The sequence below is a fragment of the Penaeus vannamei genome, chromosome 27 (assembly GCF_042767895.1).
Source record: "Penaeus vannamei isolate JL-2024 chromosome 27, ASM4276789v1, whole genome shotgun sequence".
Lineage (NCBI taxonomy): Eukaryota > Metazoa > Arthropoda > Malacostraca > Decapoda > Penaeidae > Penaeus > Penaeus vannamei.
The window spans coordinates 24414458-24429457 of NC_091575.1; the positions used below are offsets into that span (position 1 = coordinate 24414458).

A 15000-nucleotide genomic window follows, 5' to 3' on the forward strand; every position below is an offset into this window, starting at 1 on the left:
CCTGGAGCGATACACGATCTTATCAGCAGATAGAGCCTGTCGACCCGCAGTTGTCTCTTGGCTGAATATAGTCTGAGTGTCGTGTGTGGAACTTAACCAATGCTTTATTGTGGTGCTGGAATTCCTATGGACATTGGATGCTGCGTTTAAAGGTATACAGTCGATTCTCTTGCTTTAGAATCCGAGGCTTTCGAAAGGGGTGCGACCCTGGTGGTGATTTTGGTGGTGATGAGGGTGTTGGTGGTGAAAGCGAGTGAGTGCAATGGAGGGTAATGAGTGTTCAGGTGCTCCTAACCTTATACTGTACAAAGGTCCTTGGTTTTCACATAGGTGATGGTTATTATTGCATATTAAATACAATTTCAGCGTGAATAATTCTATAGTCAGCTATGTTATTCTTGGTAATTTTTAAATTGTTATCATCATTGCCATTACTATTATCATTATCACTGTTGTTCTTGCTATTATTACTTTTATTATCATCATTGTTATCATGGTATTACTGCTCTAGTTATTGTTAATATTCTTGATCACTATTATTATTCTTATGTTTTTGTTATCATTATTATCATTATCATTATTATTATCATCATTATCATCATTATCATTATTATTATCATCATTATTATCACTATTAGTGTCGTTATTATCATCATTATTTTTATTATTATCATTAGTATTAACATTATTCTTATAATTGTTGTTATTATTACTACTCTTCTTATTATCATTACTGTTATTATTATTATTATAATAATTATTATTACTATCATTATTATTATTATTATTATTATTATTATTATTATTATTGTTATTGTTATTATTATTATTGTTACTATTATTTTATCATCATCATTATTGTTATCATTATTACTATTATTATTACTATTATTATCATTATTGTTATTATCATTATTATTATTATAATTATTATTATTACCATTATTACTATTAGTAGTAGTAGCAGTAGTAGTAGTAGTAGTAGTAGTATCATTATTGTTATTATTATCATCAATATTATTGTTGTTGATGTTGTTATTATCATTATCGTCATTATTATTATCGCCTTTGTTATTATTATTATCATTATTATTGTTGTTGTCATTAGTGATATTATTATCATTACTATTATTATTAGTAGTATTATATTCATTCTTAATTCTAGTTTTATTTTCATAACTTTTATTATTGTTATCATTACTTTTTGTTATTGTCTGTACTATTATCATAATTATTCTTATTATTGCTATCATTATCCTTTTTATAGATATTATCATCATTATAATTGCCATCATCATTATTATTATTATCATTATTATCATCATTATTATTATCATCATTACTATTGGTACTATTATCATCATTACTATTGGTATTATTATCATCTTTATTGTTATTGTAGTTATATTATCCTTATTATTATTATCATCTTATCATCTTTATCACTTGTATTAATATCATTATTATTATTATTATCATTATCTCATCGTTATTATCCTCATCCTCATCATTATCACCATTACTGTTATTACCATTACTTTATTATTATTATCACTGTCATTAACATTATCATCGTTTCCATCATCATTATAATTGTTATTATTATTATTGTTATTATTATCATTATTATTATTATCATTATTATTAGCATCATTATTATCATTACTATCATTATCAATGTAATCATTATCATTTTTATCATTATCATCATTATTATCATTATTATCATTATTATTGTCATCATCATTATTATTATGGTCATTATTATTATTATTATTATCATCATTATTATCAGTATCAGTATCATTATCATCATTTATCATTATACTTATTACCATTATTATTGTTATCATTATCATCATCATTATCATTACTATTATCTAAATATAACCATTAGTATTACTGCTACCGCTAATATTACTACTGCTAATGTTGCCACTATTACCTTTATCATTATAATTATGATCATGATGATGTTCATGATGATACTAATTATTATCATTATTATTTTCACTATAATCATTATTATCGCTTTCATCATTATCATTATCATTATTATTATTATGATCATTATTAATAATATCTTCATCCTCTTCATCACCATTGTCATAAAGATTATTGTTGTCATTATTGTTATTATAAAAATAATTATCACTATCATAATTGTTTTATGATTATCATTATTATCTTTTTCGTGCTATTAACAATATTACAGCTATTATTATTATTAGTAGTAGTAGTAGTTTTAGTAGTTGTAGTATTTTTGCTGTTATTATCATTATTATTTTCATTGTTGTTCTTATTATCATCATCATTAATACTATTGCTACTGTTATTATTATCATTACCATTATCATTATTATCATTATTGTCATCATTATTATTATCATTATTACTATTGTTATTGTAACCATCGTTATCATCATTACCATTATCATATTCTTTATCATTATCATCATCGCTATTATTATCATTATTATTATTATCATTATTATTATTACTATTACTATTATCATTAATGTTATTATCATGATTTACTTTGTCATTAATTTTGTCATCATCATTCTTATTGCAATTATTGTTGTCATTATTATTATGATTACTATTATTATTATCATTTTTATATTCATTATCATTTTTATCATTATCATTAGCTCTGTTAATATTATGTTTATCATTATTATTATCATTACTACTACTATTATCGTTCTCATCATTATCATAATTATCATTGTTACTATCATTATCAATATTGTCATTATCTTTTCATCAGCATCACTCCCTTATTATTGTGTTCGGCCTCGATAGCATCTTAATTACAATTATTGTGAATCTTCGCCTTCATGATTAACATTACTAATACCTTCATCATTTTCAGTAATTTTTACCCTCATTATCATCGCGTGACGATGATAATGATTATCATTGCTGCTAGCATTGTTATTGTTATCATTATCTTCATCATTATTGTTGTAAATATTATCATTATTATCATCATTACCATTATTGTTATTACCATTATCATCATTGCTGTTGTTGTTATTTTAATTATTTTCATTATCGTTATCGTTGTTATTATTGCCGTTATTATTATTATCATCATTATCAGCATCATTATTATCATTGTCCTTTTCAATGTAATTATTATTGTTATCATTACCATTGTCATTAACATTATTCTTCTCTATTATCATTATTATTATCAAGTGATCAGTTGAATGCTGGTTGACTAGGACTCGTATGGGATATTATCATATTTATCATTATTATCATTATTATTATCATTGTCATCATTATTATCAAATTATCAGTATTATCAATTATCATTATTATTATCATCATATTAGAATTAATGCATGATATCTCTTGATTCGCGAATATTAAAATGGCATTTGAAAAGAATCAGTGATATGGTCATCAGTATCAATCTTCATAAACACTGACTTCGTGTATTTCCGGTCACGAGCTTCATCGCAAACTTCCCTTACGAATCCCTAGTAAAAGTAACGAAAATCTGCATGACGTAAAATATTGATATCAAACCACAGGATCACAACCTTCAGAACATCCACAGGGATTTAAAAGCAGAGCAACAGTTATAATGATTATCCTATTAGCCTTAACCGATCCATCTTGTGTCTGGTTCCTGGTCAGCATGCTTCCTATGCTGGCCATGTGTAATACCATGTGTCTAGATAAGAGATAAGGCTAGTAGAGTAATCAACCCTATTGTAATCATAAAACTATACCCTAGGTCTATCTAACAATGAGCAGTAGGCATATAGGACTATAAACCAGTTATAAATAGAAATTGATTATTGCGGTTGTAATTTTGTAATGATTATTACCTCCAAGGAAGTCACGTTTTTGGCCACGTTGGTTAGGATGTAATGCTTGCGGACGTCAGCAGTGTACTTGAAAAAGGTCGTGTTAACGTAATTCTTCAGGTGTGAATTCCTTTACTGCAGCAGTGACGCAATTGCTTTGACGGAGGTATGTGCTCTCTGAATGCTTCCAGTTGATGTTGTTAAGGTGCTGTCACATTAGCACTTTTTCCGTTATTTATTCTTTATCTATTTATCTATTTTTTCTTTTTACAATTTTCTTAAATTTTGTTATTTTTTGAGCGAATTGTCGATTTTCGGGTCAGACGATAATGATCGTTTCCGTTTGAAAACCTTTCCGTTAACTGTTTCAGCCATATTCAAATCAAGAGCTATATTCGAGATTGGTTGCAATTATGTTCAATAAGATTAATTCTAAACTAAAGAATATGTGATTAAATTTAATGTATATACTATAAAACAATAGATTAGTAAATATGAAATGTATTATTTATTGCAGTTAATAAAACTTGTTTTAAGTGTTCGCAAGATTGCTTACATCCGTGAGAGCAGAGCGCGCCATTCCTCTCCACTTTCGATATCATCACGAATCGTGCTAATCTTCCCGTCTGAACATGCCTTTCTGAGGGAAATTCTCATCGATAATATTCGTCAGAACCGTTGCCTCTAGGAAATCAGAGATGGCGGGTACATAAACAATAAATTGAAAAGGAAGACGTACAATGATATCGTCGTTTTGGGCGACTGTTTTTTTCAACCTATGTGATTCTATGCCTCATAAAGTTGACAATTTATGAAAAACTGACAAAAAGAAAAAAACGGAAAATGTGCTGGTGTGCCAGTAACGACGGCGATATCGTCTATACTACTGATGTCACTGTTCATTATTATTATGATGAATAAAACAATACTGTTATCATTATTGTCATATTACTATTACTGTTATTATTAATGCCATTATAGGTATCTCCATTGTCATTGCAATCACCATTCTAATCATTCTGGGCCCGGATTCTCAAAGGCGTTAAGGCACCTTATCTCCTCATACGCGTTAAGGCACCTTATCTCCTCAAAGCACCTTAAAGATTTAAAGATTTTAAAGATTTAGTTTTAATTCCATTTGTTACAATGGATATTCTTTGCTGTGACATGCTGTCTGTTCTATTTTTGCCCAAATCTCCCCCTGTGTGCAAGGAATGGACGGGGATAACATCCACTGGCCGGGCGTGGGATTGAACGCAGATCAAGATTGCTAGACCAGCACCTGACCGCTGCGCCAGCACAGCACACGGCCGAGTGTCCCTACGACCCATACACAGAGCAAGGGAACCGTTGTATTGGTCCAAGTGTCTTTTATATTTTAATTTCGCTTTCTCCTAATTTCGGTTCGGTTTCGGCGAACCATAAATGAAATACTTCGTCTTAAAACAATTAATAGAACATTACAGTTTGTTTTTACTACATTATAGTGTTATTGGGTATACATGAACCAATCGTGGACTACTAAACAAGGCAACAAGTGTAATATTCCAATATAACTGTGAATTGCTTTTTCCGATAGGTTAGGTTAGGCCAGAGATTATATAGTAGTATATAATCTTTGGTTAGGCGCTGTACCTCGGATGTAATGGTTTTATTTATATATTTTTTATTGTTATTAATGCCAATATTTACATTATTGTTAACTTAATTTGTGGGTGAGTGGACATCATGATAATTCAGAGAAAAAGGAGATTACTTTATATATATATATATATATATATATATATATATATATATATATATATATATATATATATATATATATATAGTTAAGCCTTTAAAACTTATTCCAAGTATTATTTGCAAAACTGGTAATTGGTATGAAAAATTCTCATGTAATATTAGCCATCCTCTCGAGCAAGGACTTTCTTTTGAAGAGACGCTTTGTTCTAATTTCACGGTATTCATGCATTCCGATAATAATGCACTCCTTTGTTTTAAGGAATCTTGCATATTTCTTCTGCGTCACTTATTCTGGAACATATTAGTTAAAAAGTTTCATCATAACACGGGCTGGAGTCAGCGTTGTGTTTACAAAAATCAGCTGATTGGCATTTACGGCTTGTGATTGGTCAAGACTCCCTAAGAGCCGCCTAAAACGACAGCTGTGATTGGCCACTGAAGATCCGACGTCGTATGTGGGTTACGACGCTGAACTATGTAAGGCAGGGATAAGACGCAGGAAAATTATTTAAATCTACCCTCTCTTCCCTCTCCCACTCTTCATTTCCCTTCTTTACTCCGTTTTTTTTTTTTTTTTTTTACGCTTTTTTTAACGGAAAATAAGGCTTCCAAATAAGGCCTCCAGTGCGCCTCAAGTTTAAACCTGAGCAAATATATTACCGCGCGACATTTTTAGATGACAAGTTCGTATAGTCCTACATAAAGGCACATTTCTAGCCTCCTTACTTAAGATTGTTTTGAGAATCCGGCCCCTAGTTATTATCATAATCGTTATTATTGTTATTGTTTTCATTATTGTTATAATCATTATCGTTATTGCTATTATTATTATTATTACTATTATTATCATTATCATTATTATTACTATCATCTTTATTATTACTATTACTCTTATTGTTATTATTACTATTATTGTGTGATTGTTTTTATTATTATTATTGAGGTTATTATCAGCATTAACACTTGTATCACTTTTAATTATTTATCATTATTATTATTATCATTATTTTGATATTATTATCATTATAATCATTAATATTTTTATGATTCTCATTATCAATAGTATTATCATCATTATTATTATCATCATAATCATTATCATTATTATTATCATCATCATCATAATCATCATCATCATTATTATTATCATCAGTATTAATATTATCATTATCATCATCATTATCAGTATTAGTATTATCATTATTACTATTATTACCATTGTTATTGTTATTACTATTGTCATTATTATTTAATTATCATCATTATTATCATTATTTCATTATTATTATTGTTATTATCATCGTTATCACCATTATTATCAATATTATTGTTATTGCTATTATCAGCATTAATGTTTGTATTGTTATCATTATTATAATGACCATTATCAATATTGTCATTATCATAATTATTGTTATTTTCATGATAATAATTGCCAATATTCTATTACCATTATCCTTATTATATCATTGTTATTAATAGCATTATTGTCATTATCATTATTATTTATATTTCTATAATTACTGCTACTATCATTATTATCATTGTCGTTATCATTATCATTAATAACACTATTATTACCATCATCATCATCATCATCACATGCTACTTGATGAATACTTAATCTTCCTAGAAACAAAATTTTGCTGCAATGTTTTCGAACAAAAAAAAAAAAAAAAAAGATGAGCAACATAAACTTCCAAACAAAAATTAACTCAAACTTATTTTCACACATGATAATAACAATAATGATACTCTGATTGGCGACCTTGTTATCCAATGAAAAATTCACTCCTGTGTAAATCATCATATTGTTGTCGACGTAATTGTTGATTATAGAGACGTGGCTAAAGGTGCTGTCACACTAGCACTTTTCCGCTATTTTTTTTTTTTTTTTGACAATTTTATTTTACATAAATACAAACATTCTCGAAAATACTTCTTGATTTGACTTTGCTTGGCTGAAAAAGTTGACGGAAAGGTTTTCAGACGGAAACGATCATTATCGTCTGACTGGAAAATCGACAATTCGCTCAAAAATGGACGAAATTTCAGAAAAAAAAAAAATTGTCGGAAAAAGTGCTAGTGTGACAGCACCTTAAGCCGCCCATCTCGATCGACGTAAGTCCCTGGAAGCCTTTTAAGAGACTTGTTAAATAGACTTATTAAGGGACTTACTTATTAAATGGACTTATTTAAGGGACTTACTTATTAAATGGACTTTTTAAGGGACTTACTTATTAAAAGGGTCTTATTAAGGGACTTACATATAAAATGGACTTATTAAGAGACTTACTTATTAAATGGACTTATTAAAAGTGACTCATTAAGGGACTCACTTATCAAAAGGGGCTTAATAATGAATTTACTTATTAATAGGGACTTACTTATTAAAAGGGACTAATCATCAGCACCATCACCATAATCATCATCACCACCACCATCATTACCATCACCATAATCATCACCACTACCATTACCACCACCACCATCATCATCACCTCCATCACCACTATCATCAACACCTTCACCTCCACCACCACCATCCTCATCACCACTATCAATATCACCTTCAACTCCACCATCCTTATCACCATCATCACCACCTCCATCATCACAACCTCCACCATCACCACCACCGCCATCACCATCATCACCACCACCATCCTCATCACCACCTCCACCATCATCACCACCATCTAAAGAAAATGAATAAATAAATAAAATTAAATAAAATAAAACATCTATTCTGCGACTCCCGACCAGCATAAAATAACCTCCACGGCCCAGTTCAGCGTCAATCCCCAATTTCAAATTCAGTTATTACCCGTTATGGCTTGTGTTGTGGTGCTGATCGCTTTAGAACAAGAACAGTGCATGGAAATATTTTAATTTATTGATAGGTGTGAGATGATGAGGTATTGTTGGTGAGACAAAAATATCAGTTTATTTCGTATTCTTATTTTTCATATCGTTATAGATAATGTTATAGATAATATCATTATAGATAATATTCTATGGCCTCTAAGTTGGGAAATCCTCATCTAGTTGTACTTGTATCGAATTTTAGCAAGAGATCCGCTAGAATAAGCATCATCACTAATATCATCATTACTATTATTATTATCATCACCATCATCGTTCTCATTATCACCATAATTATCGTCACCATCATCATCGTCTTCATCATCATCACCATTATCATTATCGTCATCATCACCGTTATCATTGCCATCGTCATCATCAGCGCCGTCGCCATCATCATCATCACCTTTATTATCGTCACCATCAGCACCGTCACCATTGTCATCGTCATCATCACCATCATTATTATGACTGTCATAATTGTCATCGTTATCATCACCATCATTGTAATTATTATCCTCATTATCATTATAGTTTTTATCATTATTATTATTATCTTTATTTTCATCCTTTTTATCATTGTTATTATTATCATTACTATTATTGTTATTATTATCATTATCACTATTGATATTGAATTATCATTATCAATATTATCATTATTACTATTATTATTACTATTATCAATGTTGTTATTATCATTATCATCTATTTCATTATCAATTTTATTATTATCTATCATTATCATTGTTATCATTGTTGTTATCACCATCATTAATAATAATGATAATGATAACAATAATAACAATGATGATAGTAATGATAATAGTAATAATAATGATAACAATATCATTATTATTATTGTTGTTGTAATTATTACTAACATAATTATTATTATTGCTATTATCATCATTACTGTTTATATTATCACAATTATTACTGTACATTAATTTATTGTTGTCTTTCTTGCTCTCTTTTTTAATTACGAGTGTTACTGTGTCATCATTATTGACTTTATCTTATCAATTTTTCTGTCGCCAATGTTTTCCCAATACTACAGTTTTGGATATTTTGTTATTATCATTAATATCACCCATATTAGTTTCTCGGAAATAATACTGTTTGTATAGCCTTCATCGTTAGCATGAATAGCGCCATTTCCTTTAACAGAGCTTTGGGTCCCGCGGGGTTATATCTTATCAGTTCCACAAATTTTAATCATTTTGGTGTCATGATCAACTGTTGTCGCTCTCTGGTGCCTTCTAGTTATTCGAAATTGAGTTTGAATTGCGTTTAAGGGTATTCAGGTGCTGTTTTATATATCTTTTCATTTTTTTGTACTTATTATGAGATGTGATTTTAACGCGTCGGAAGACTAACAGCAGGTGCGGGGTTAAAACCTTTTCATTGATTTAGTAATAATGGTGGATTTTGGTGATGTCTTTTTAATGTCGACGTCAACTCTCCTTTCTGTATGTTATGTTTTTGTTATTGATGTTGTGTTCAATGTCGACAGATGTATAGACAGGCAGAGAGAAATACACAGGTAGAAAGATAGACAGAAGCATAGGTAAATAGATAGAAAAGCAGATAAATAAACAGATAGATAGCTAGATTTAAAAACAGTTTATTTAGACAAAAGAAGACGGAAAAGAAGAAAAGATTATGACCTACATATCAAGTTACATTCATTAAGCAATTTCATTTATCAGTATTACGCAATTTTCACTTCCGTTTTGTCAGCGTCGTGTTGAAATTAACGTGAAATTGATGACGTCACGCATTCTTTTCTGCTCGGACGTGTGTGTGTGTGTGTGTATGTGTGTGTGTGTGTGTTTGGGCGTGCTTGGTGGGTGGGAGAGAGAGTGACAGACAGACAGAGACAGAAAGATAAACAGACAAAGAGAGAAGCAAGTGCCGACTAGAAGAAAAAAACAAAAAATCAGAAAAAAAAACACAGAGAGAAAGACAAGAGACAGACAGAGAGAAAGAGAGAGAACAAGAGATAGACAGACAAGGGAGAGAGAGAGAGAAAGAGAAGCGAGAAATGTCTGTGCAACTTTGTACGTACGTCTGAATGGCAACGGTTCACGGAGCGAGAATATCAGTGCGTCCGTTTGTGCGCGGCGTGGGCGTGTGGTCCCGCCGTTTGTGTAAAGAGCGCAGAGACAGATACAGTGTTGATGAAGAATAGTTAGCGGTGAGATGAAGCCAAAGACGACGGAGTGATTGGCAAACTCAGAGTTCTAACGCATTTTCCAGTGATTCGGCTAATCTTCTCCTTCCCCCAAAGAGAAAAAAAGAGGAAGGGAAAAATGAACGACATACGAAATAGGAGGAAACGAAGTGTCTTTCAGAAGGAGTAAATAAAAAAGAAAAAGAAGACTGGGAAGCGCAGAGGAGGTACGAAGTCTGAAGCGGCGTGGTGACGGGAATGTGTAGAAAGAGAGAGTGCGGCGCCGTGCATCCCCGTGGCTCATGTGAGTGTCCCAGAGCCGAGTGTAAGGGCGGGTGTGTTGTGTTCTCGTACTCCCTCTCTCGCTCTCGTGGGCGTGTGTGTGTTTTGTTTCCCTGCCTGCGTTCCATTTCGCGATCTTCTTTTAATTAATTTTCAATTGGGTGTATCGTCTCGTTCCACCAAATGACCTCAAACTTGAAGGTAAGTTCATAAATCACCGAAGAAGCTAGTGGTTAGAGAGGCCTTGATGCACGTTATTGCTATGCATCGTTATTACCCTCGTGTGGCATGTGCTGTGGTGCTGGAGGAGAGATAGATGCGCGTTTGTTTACAAGGTCAGAGATATTTTTCCCAAGGACGGGGAAATAGGTCAAGCCCAACGCAAGGTCGTGACAGGTGTAAATCAACCTTGAAAGTAACACCATAGTTTTTTTTAGTTTTTTTTTTTTTTATGGCCGATTCAACCCTAACGGCTTTACTCTTTGACCTTGCAAGTCACGAGCGCTGAATATATATGTATCGTGATTTACAGTAAACAGAATTGAGAAGAGGAGAATGCGTTAGAGATGCGCGTTGTGTGCATTTCTTTTCGTTTGCAATTTCTACTGTGCAAATATTAGCGGTGATTTGCGAAGAGAAACCTGAAGCAACAGGAAGTCCACCTTCCGTAGATGATAACGATATGCAGTCCCTCCCTACTTTCTCTTTTTTTCTTATCTCTCTCTATCCTTTCTCTGTCGTTCTTTCTCTCTCTACTCCATCTCTATCGTCCTCTTCTCCCTTTCTCTCTCTTTCTTATCTCTCTCTATCCTTTCTCTGTCGTTCTTTCTCTCTCTACTCCATCTCTATCGTCCTCTTCTCCCTTTCTCTCTCTTTCTTATCTCTCTATCCTTTCTCTGTCGTTCTTTCTCTCTCTACTACATCTCTATCGTTCTCTTCTCCCTTTCTCTCTCTTTCTTATCTCTCTCTATCCTTTCTCTGTCGTTCTTTCTCTCTCTACTCTATCTGTATCGTCCTCTTCTCCCTTTCTCTCTCTTTCTTATCTTTCTCTATCCTTTCTCTGGCGTTATTTCTCCCTCTATTTTCTCTATCGTCCCCTTATCCCTTTTTTTTATATCTTTCTCTATCTTTTTCTACCGTTCTTTCTCTCTCTATTCTTTCTCTGTCGTCTTCTTCTACCTTTCTCTTTCTTTCTCTATCCTTTCTCTAGTGTTCTTTCTCTCTCTACTCTATCTCAATCGTCCTCTTCTCCCTTTCTCTTTCTATCTTATCTTTCTCCATCCTTTCTTTTTTATCTCTCTCTTCCCTTTTTTGTCTCTTATATTTATCGCCCTCCTTCCCCTTCTTCCTTTATTGTTTTCTGTCTCTCCCCTTTTGTTTCTCTCTCATCTCATCCATTTTTATTCTTAATTCTCACGTCTAATTTCCTCGTCTTCCTCTTCTGTCCACTATTTATTATTATCATGCCTTCCCTCTTTCACCATTGCTTTATCACGTCTTTCCCTCCTCCTCCTTTTATTCATTATCCCTTCTCCCTTCTTTGCTTTTTTTCTCTCTCCCAAGGTCATTTTATTCTTCTTTATTTTTCCCTCTTCTCCTCCTTCTTTATCGCCTCTTTCCTCTTTCCTGTTCTTTCTCTTTCATTTTTTTTCCTTTGCATCTTTCTTTTCTCATTTCCTTCTCTATAGTCCCCCCTTCCTCTCTTTATTATATCAGCTACATTCTCTTCCCTGATTCATCTCTCTCCACTTCCTCCTCCTTTCTCAGATTTCCTTTTTATCACGTTTTTCCTCTTCTTTATTCAGTATCCTACAGTTCATATTTTTCCTCTTTCTTATGTGATCTCCTTCTTCTCTTTCTTCCTCTTCCTTCCTTTTTTCCTCCTCCTCCTCATCATCATCTCCCACCTCCTCTTCCTCCTCGCTCCTCACCTTCCTCCTCCCCCCAACCTTCCCCCTCCCCCTCTACCTTCCCCCCTCCCCCTACCTTCTTCCTCCCCCCCCCACCTTCCCCCTCCCCCTACCTTCCTCCTCCCCCAAAACCTCCCCTTTCCCCTCCCTTACCCCTTTCCCCCTCCCCCTCCCCCTACCTTCCTCCTCTCCCCTCACCCCTCACCCCCCCACCCTCACCCCCAAACAACACCGCTAAGAACCGACGTCGCAGGTATAGCATGACGCCCACGCTTGATCCTGCTAATCCCACGCCCGCACGCTACGGCTTGTCATAACCTGGGCGTGGGTAGGGGGGGGTGGAGGTGGGGTTGGGGGTGGGGGCGTAGGCGGGGGTGAAGGGGGAGAGGGAGGGTATGGGCGGAGGGACGGGGGTATGGGCGGGGAGAGGGGTGAAGGGGGAGGGGGGTATGGGCGGGGTGAAGGGGGAGAGGGTATGGGTGGGGGGTATGGGCGGGGTGATGGGGGAGAGGGTATGGGTGAGGGAGGTCGTGGGCGGGGAGAAAGAGGAGGAGGTGAGAGAGAACGAAGGAGGTGCAGGAGGAGAAGACGAAGAAGTTGGAGGAGGAGGAGGAGAAGAAGAAGAGGAGGAGGACTGAAGGAGAAAAGGAGAAAATATAGAAATTAATTAGGAAAAGGAGGAGGAGATAGAGATGGAGAAGAAGAACGAAGTAGAAAAAAGTGAAGAATGACTTAATGAATGAAAAAGAAAAAAAAAAGAGGAAAGAAAGAAAATGGAGGGAAAGGGAGATGAAGAAGGAGAGGAAGAGAGGAAGAGGAGAGAACGAGATGGGGGGGACACATAAGCCGTCCGTGACGGCGGATGCGACCGGGGGGAAAGGTACGGGGTGTGTGGGTGTGTGTGTGTATGTGTGTGCGTGTTGTGTGTGTGTATGTGTGTGCGTGTTGTGTTTGTGTATGTATGTGTGTGTGTGTGTCTGTATGTATGTGTGCGTGTGTGTGTGCGTGTTGTGTTTGAGTATGTGTGTGTGTCTGTAAGTATATGTGTGCGTACGTGTTGTGTTTGTGTATGTGTGTGTGTGTCTGTATGTATGAGTGTGTGTGTGTGTTGTATTTGTGTATGTGTGTGTGTCTGTGTGTATGTGTGTGTGTGCGTGAGTGTTGTGTTTGTGTATGTGTGTGTCTTTGTGTCTGTATGTATGTGTCTGTGTGTGTGCGTGTGTATGTGTGTGTGTGAGAGAGAGAGAGCGAGCAAGCGAGAGAGAGCGAGCAAGCGAGAGAGAGAGAGAGAGAGAGAGAGAGAGAGAGAGAGAGAGAGAGAGAGAGAGAGAGAGAGAGAGAGAGAGAGAGAGAGAGAGAGTTAATGAGTGAGTGAGCGAGTGAATGATTGAGTGAGTGATATAGATTGATAGATAGATAGACAGGTAGACGGATTGGGAGAAAGAGAGAGAGAGAGAGGGGGGGGGGGGGGGGGGGGGGGGGAGGGGGGAGAGGGAGAGAGAGAGAGAGAGAGAGAGAGAGAGAGAGAGAGAGAGAGAGAGAGAGAGAGAGAGAGAGAGAGAGAGAGAGAGAGAGAGAGAGAGAGAGAGGGAGGGAGGGAGAGAAAGAGAAAAATAAAGAGGGAGAGAGAGAGATCGTATTTGTGCTTGTGTGTGTGTATACATGTGCACATGTGAATCTGCAACGAATAAGCATGTGTACAGAATGAGTATGCGATACAAGTGCACCGAGCATATACATAACACATAAGAGTATATGTTTATACGTGTAAGTTCTTTTATATAACAGTATATTTTCCTACAGCTCTAACTTTCACTAGATTTTCCACATGATAAATGAGCCTCATTTAAAGTCCCTAGGAAGATGAATTACCAGTAGGTGACTAAAATTATTTAATGGAGGCCTTTTATAAGATACGGATTCTCGTCCATTGTTCTGCCTTGAGACAATTTTCTTCATAGTTTTCCTTCTCGATTCTAGGAGCAAAGGTTGTCATTTGGGGGGAAAAGGGACAGAAATATTGAACATAAGGAGGTTTTCGAGCGTGGAGGAGTTTGATTTATTAATATAATTGTTTTTTGGGGAAGTTGATGAATAAAAAGGGTATGATTAGGTTATTGTGGTTTTGTTGTAATTGCAGTGTTGTAATTTCTAAATTGCTGTAATACTGTTTCGTTTGGAGATTTTTTTCAGTATT

General features: G+C 34.4%; 1 protein-coding gene across 3 annotated transcripts in view; it reads left to right on the forward strand.

The window, feature by feature from the left end:
- Positions 1-12: 12 nt before the first annotated feature.
- The window catches only part of LOC113821763 (uncharacterized), a 19861-nt gene continuing 4873 nt past the window's right edge, over positions 13-15000 (forward strand). The window contains exons 1-2 of one of the 3 annotated variants that reach the window (XM_070141041.1): positions 69-253; positions 10729-10915. In XM_070141041.1, coding sequence (XP_069997142.1) covers positions 10870-10915 — 46 coding nt within the window. In that variant the 5' untranslated portion in view covers positions 69-253; positions 10729-10869. Of the gene's footprint in view, positions 254-10728; positions 11095-15000 lie in introns of those variants that run through there. The other 2 variants (XM_027374285.2, XM_027374286.2) reach the window with 2 other exon arrangements.